This window comes from Etheostoma spectabile, chromosome 4 (assembly GCF_008692095.1).
Source record: "Etheostoma spectabile isolate EspeVRDwgs_2016 chromosome 4, UIUC_Espe_1.0, whole genome shotgun sequence".
Lineage (NCBI taxonomy): Eukaryota > Metazoa > Chordata > Actinopteri > Perciformes > Percidae > Etheostoma > Etheostoma spectabile.
In genome coordinates this window covers 5,282,887-5,288,819 of record NC_045736.1, presented here as the reverse complement: position 1 = coordinate 5,288,819, position 5,933 = coordinate 5,282,887, and the positions used below count along the sequence as shown (strand labels likewise).

The following is a 5,933-nucleotide window of genomic DNA, read 5'->3' as shown; positions in this document are numbered from 1 at the left end:
ACACAACTGATGGTCCCAACTCCATTAATAAGGCAAGAAATTCCACTAATTGACCCTGACAAGGCCCACTTGGGAAGTGAAAACTATTTCAGGTGACTACCTCACGATGCTTATTGAGAGAACACCAAGGGTTTGCAGCGCTATCAAAAAATTAAAGGGTTGCTACTTTAAGAAACTAGAATATAAGACATGTTTTCAGTTATTCCACGCTTTTTTGTTAAATACATAATTCCATTTGTGTTCATTCATAGTTTAGATGCCTTAAGTGATACAATGTATATAGTTTTTCCAGGATATTTGTGCTTCTACCATTAAAGTTAGTAGACTACATCAGGGGTTCCCAAAACTTTCAGCCCACGACCCCCAAAGTAACGGTGCAAGTGACTTGCGTCCCCCCCATCATAAACGTATATAAACATTGCGCGCAACCGCGCACGCACTATAGGCGTATCCAATATTGACAACACAAAATAACACAAAATAACGCAACAGTTTTATCTTGTGTTAAAATCATGGCTAAAATATGCTATTTTTAATTGTTTTTAAATTTTTATTTTATTTCCGGAAATCAACTTGCAACCCCCCCTTTCTGGCTCGCGACACCCTGTGGGTCCCGACCCCCACTTTGGGAATCACTGGACTACATAAGGGCTCTTCAACGTCCTAAGCTGAAAGACAGACCAAATACCCTATTTGGTCCCCCCTACTTCATCTATTGTGTACCATTACTGTAAACTGTGCAGAATGGATGAAAATAAATGAATATCATTTATCCATCATGTTTTACTGTAACGTTTTAGTAAATATACACTTACTTACTTGGGTTAACTATTTGGGTACCACACGGGCTACGTTACCTGCAGTAAACTTATCTTCAATGTGTTTTTCACAAGGCCAATTTATCTTTGCTAATAAGTTGTTTTTTTTGCACAATCCCGTCCCTATCCACATATGCACATGGCTCCTGTAACAAAAAACTCACGCAGTAGTGTAGAGTTAGGTTTTACCACTTGCCTGTGTGTGGCCTGCACGTTCGCTTAACGATACAAAGTATTTATTGAAGTCTAAGACTCGTGTGGACATTTGGATTCTTTACAATTGCTGCCGGCGCCACAACGCAGCACAGGCACGCCTGGTGGAATCTAGGGGTTAGTGTGTGTTTTACCTGGATGGCTATGGTTAGGGAGGTGGCATTGAAGTGCTTCTCCACCAGGTTGGCAACTCTCTGAGCGGTGCAGAATAAGTCTGTCACTTCTTCTGGTCTTAGATCCCGAAAACGCTCCACCGGTCTCCGGGGGCACACCAACACATCTGAACAAGTTCTGTTAAAGAATTTGATGCTGGAGACACATTGGAATATTTCTAACCCTGAAACAGAAAAGTTCACTCATCTCTCACACATTACAGCAAGTCTCTCTAAGCTTCACTGTGACAATCCATTTGCAGTTCTACAGCTATGAAATGTGGTCAAGTCTAACAAGTGGTTTGATATGTGGATAGCTGTTGCCAGGCAACAAACACTAATGGATGCTGGGTTCATTAATTGTTCAAAAACCGGGACTGATTTGATCTTTGTGTGTAAGAAAGAAGTTAATAGCAAAGCAAACTAACTTCATTAGGTTCCATTACTGAAGATACCGGTGCATGAATTACAAGAATTGTTTGGATTTTATAAATTATAGAGTGTTGTCTAGACCTACTCTATCTGTAAAGTGTCTCGAGATAATTGTTGTTATGATTTGATAAATATTAATAAATTGAATTGAATGTTACACCTTGCCAACACAAAGCCATTGAAACACTCCATCTTATGATGAAATGATTGATTGCACAGCCCAAGACGTACATAAGATGATATATCCACATCCCATATCCGCATAATCGCACAGTTACCACAGCAATCAGCCCACCCCTATGACTTATCTCATGCGGTGAAACAATCAATCATTTCATTTATTTCTCACTTGAAATCATAAAAAATACAATTTTCAGTGTGATGTTATCCTTTCAGTTCCTACACTGTATGCATTAAAGACTGTAATAATAATAATAAATTGATAAGATCCAACCATACCCAAACAATTTTACACCTAAACCGGACCATACTTGAATACACTCTCCTGTGTCCTCCATTTGGCGGTAATAACTAATGACAGAAGTATGTTTTCAACACTAACTGATAGACAATGACTCAATGATGAAGGACAGGAAGCAGGAACACTTGTCCCTTTATGTTCTATCCTGGTTATGTTGACATTTATTAAAAAGTTTCCTGCAGGAAACATTTTTGCCCTTCAGATTTAAGCTACAAAATAGATCCTTTAAGTGCACTTACAGAGTGAAAAGAGAAAAGATTGTGTTTGGGCGGTCCCCACGTTGTGAATAGAGCTGGGCAATATGGAAAAAAATTAAAATATCACATTTTTTACCAAATACATCAATGTGGATATTGCAGCAATGTTGTAGGGTTGTCTATTGGTGCTTTCACAAAATATTAACACGATAACAGTTTTGAGAAATAATCACCTAGGATGTGGATGCAACGACTAAGGATTTTGTAAAGGAAAATAATCAAACCGCTAGTAAATCTGGTAAGTTCAGAAAACGACATCACTTTACTGTGACACAGCCTTTAAACCAGGAAAGGAAAACACTTGTCACATCAGGACATTGCAATACCCAAAATTCAAGACTTCTACAGTAGCCTCATATATTGATCTTGATATAATATCAATATAATGCCCAGAACTAGTTGTTTATTATAGTGCCTTCAAATGGGCTGCTGTTTACTGTGTGCGTGAGAAGAGTCCATATGATCCAGACAATGTTCTTCTTTTCATTGGGGGATGCTCCAATACCGATTCCATTATTTGAAAAAAGCCTCCAATACAGCATAAAATGCTGGTATCGGCAAGTACTAGAGTTTATGCACCGAACTGATAAATCATTTAACCCTGAAGACAATCTATTTTAAAGTAGTTTACTTATGTTCTGTTATTGTCGGTCTGTTCGGTGGTTATGACTCGCTGTCATACTGGATAATGAAAGAAAGTTCAAATGAATTTATTGTTTATGTTCTTTCATGTTTCACAAAGAGTTAAACAACAATGATTGCAATCATATCACATCCATACAGGGAATAAAATATATGACACACAGGTATTGGATCGGTACTCGGTATTGTCTACCTACCATGTCTTTTACATCCTGGTTTGCTTGTCTGATTTAAATTACTTATTTTATTTATGCTTGCAGGCAAAAGAGTTTGTGTGAAATCTCCAACACGCAAAGGCAAATACACAAACACATCACGTATAAATAAAAGCTTGCCTAGTTTCCCACCGTTCCCATTATTTCTACCAATTCAATTCAATTACCCGCCCCCCCTACTATAGCAGGCTAATACGGGCATTTGGTTAGAAAACCACATTGGAAATGTGTTAAGTCAGACAGCATGCTATAGATTTCAGTAATAATACACACAAACCTTAAATACAAATGCAGTACATTCACCATTAACCATAGGGTGAGGTGTTTCTCTCTGACGGGCCTGCCAGCCAACAACTCTGCAAGGGGGTTTTAATTTTAATCAGGATTACGTGTTTGGCTCCTCGCGATCACAAAAAGAACATAAGGGAGAAAAAACATTATTGTGATAATTATTTTATTCCATCATCCAGCAGCCTTTATTGCATCTGAGCTTCCCCCAGGAAAAAGGAAGACTTAAATTGTTATTGTTATTTTTGTCCACCTATTAAATCACTCCATCAGTTCATCTTTTTTTAGAAGACTAGCGCAGTTCCTGTTTGGAGCAAATTGCCCGGTTCCTAGTATTATTTTTTGACTCACAACGTTATTGTTTAAATTCACACAAACAACATGTGACACAAAAAGCAGTTCTAAAACACTCGGTTCCCAGTGTTGCTGCTTGCAGAGTTGTTGGCTGGCGGGTCCGTCAGAGAGAAACATCTCATCCCAGGGTTAATGGTGAATGTACGGCACAGGTAATTGAATTGCATTGGTAGAAATAATGGGAATGGGGGAAACTAGGCAAGCTTTTATTTATGCTGTACATGATGTGCTGTTTGTGTGTTGGAGATTTCACACGTACTATTGTACCTGTAAGCATGAATGAAATAAATAATTTAAAAAACGGAACGTTGTGCGATCTTTGAAGCAAACTTGACTTGACTAGCCATCAGACAAGCACACCAGCATGTAAAAGACATCCGTTACACTTATATTGCTTATAGTGTAAATTTTCACCAGCAAGAACAGAATTCAGACCCTATCTCTCCCCTTATTTCTAAGTCACTAATAAAAGATTAAAAAGCCAAAACAATATATCTATAATATATAAGAAATATATAATGTGAAAATGTAATTTAGAAGTGCATAGTATTTAGTACATAAGACGTACATAGTAGGGAAAATACAGCACGCTTCGAAGAAAGAGTGAAACAACACTTGAAGAAAAATGATCCATTCCATTTAAGTCATAAAGGTCATGGAACATATTTCAAAGAAAGCTCTAATCCCACGTCAGAGTGATTGCACACAGAAAAGTAATCAAGCTCACTGACAGAAGTAAGACACAATTTGATGAGTGGTGCGGCCACTGCAGCAGAGAGCAAATATCCAAAAGGCTTCAGGAGCATGTTGCTTTCCTTCATGGGTCATTTGATCAATAACAGTGGCTTAAGGGAACAAAGTGAGAAAAAAGTCTTTGGAAAGAACGATACAAGAAATGAGCAAAGAACATGGGTGTTGCTTCGGCCAAGGATGGAGTTGAAGGAAAAGCTTTAGGTCCTTTTAAATTCGAGGCATCATTGATGACAAACTAATATTTATAATAGTTTCAAGGAAATTGTATCTGCACTCTGCCACCATCTTCAAGTAAGTTATTGGTTTTATTTTGAGTAATAATATAATGTTAATACAAAATGTTCTAAAACCAAAACCACCATCTTTCCCAAAAGTAAAGCGGAGAGTTAGTCATCTGTTTGTTGCAGGTCCCATGACATGGTGCTCTTTGGATGCTTTTATATAGACCTTAGTGGTCCCCTAATACTGTATATGAAGTCTCTTTTATATAGACCTTAGTGGTCCCCTAATACTGTCTCTGAAGTCTCTTTTATATAGACCTTAGTGGTCCCCTAATACTGTATCTGAAGTCTCTTTTACATAGGCCTTAGAGGTCCCCTAAAACTGTATCTGAAGTCTCTTTTACATAGGCCTTAGAGGTCCCCTAATACTGTATCTGAAGTCTCTTTTACATAGGCCTTAGAGGTCCCCTAAAACTGTATCTGAAGTCTCTTTTATATAGACCTTAGTGGTCCCCTAAAACTGTATCTGAAGTCTCTTTTTTATAGGCCTTAGAGGTCCCCTAATACTGTATCTGAAGTCTCTTTTATATAGACCTTAGAGGTCCTCTAATACTGTATCTGAAGTCTCTTTTATATAGACCTTAGTGGTCCCCTAAAACTGTATCTGAAGTCTCTTTTTTATAGGCCTTAGAGGTCCCCTAATACTGTATCTGAAGTCTCTTTTATATAGACCTTAGTGGTCCCCTAATACTGTATCTGGAGTCTCTTTTATATAGACCTCAGTGGTCCCCTAATACTGTATCCGAAGTCACTAGAGCCAGTCCCACAATGAGCTTTCCTTAGTATGTGCTATTTCTGAGTCTGTAGCTTTTGAGGAGGAGAGAGGGGGGGGCAAGGTGGAGGCTGGGGGTGTGGCCTTGACCAACTGCCACTTTGCTCGTTTGAAAGCCATGATGTCTCTCTCTCATGGGTGGGACAAATTCTCTGGGCGTGCAAAGCAAAAAAAGGGGAGGTAACCAATTCTAGATTGGCCCATCTGAGCTTTCCTTTTCTCAAAGGCAGAGCAGGATACTGAGGGCTCGGTTTACACCTATCACCATTTCTAGC

At 38.5% G+C, this 5,933-nt stretch overlaps 1 protein-coding gene across 1 annotated transcript in view; it reads right to left on the bottom strand.

The window, feature by feature from the left end:
- fhit (fragile histidine triad diadenosine triphosphatase) overlaps window positions 1-5,933 on the bottom strand; it is a gene marked incomplete in the record, with an annotated part of 456,026 nt that overhangs the window by 103,049 nt on the left and 347,044 nt on the right. The window contains 1 exon segment of the mRNA XM_032512982.1: window positions 1,166-1,311. Coding sequence (XP_032368873.1) covers window positions 1,166-1,311 — 146 coding nt within the window.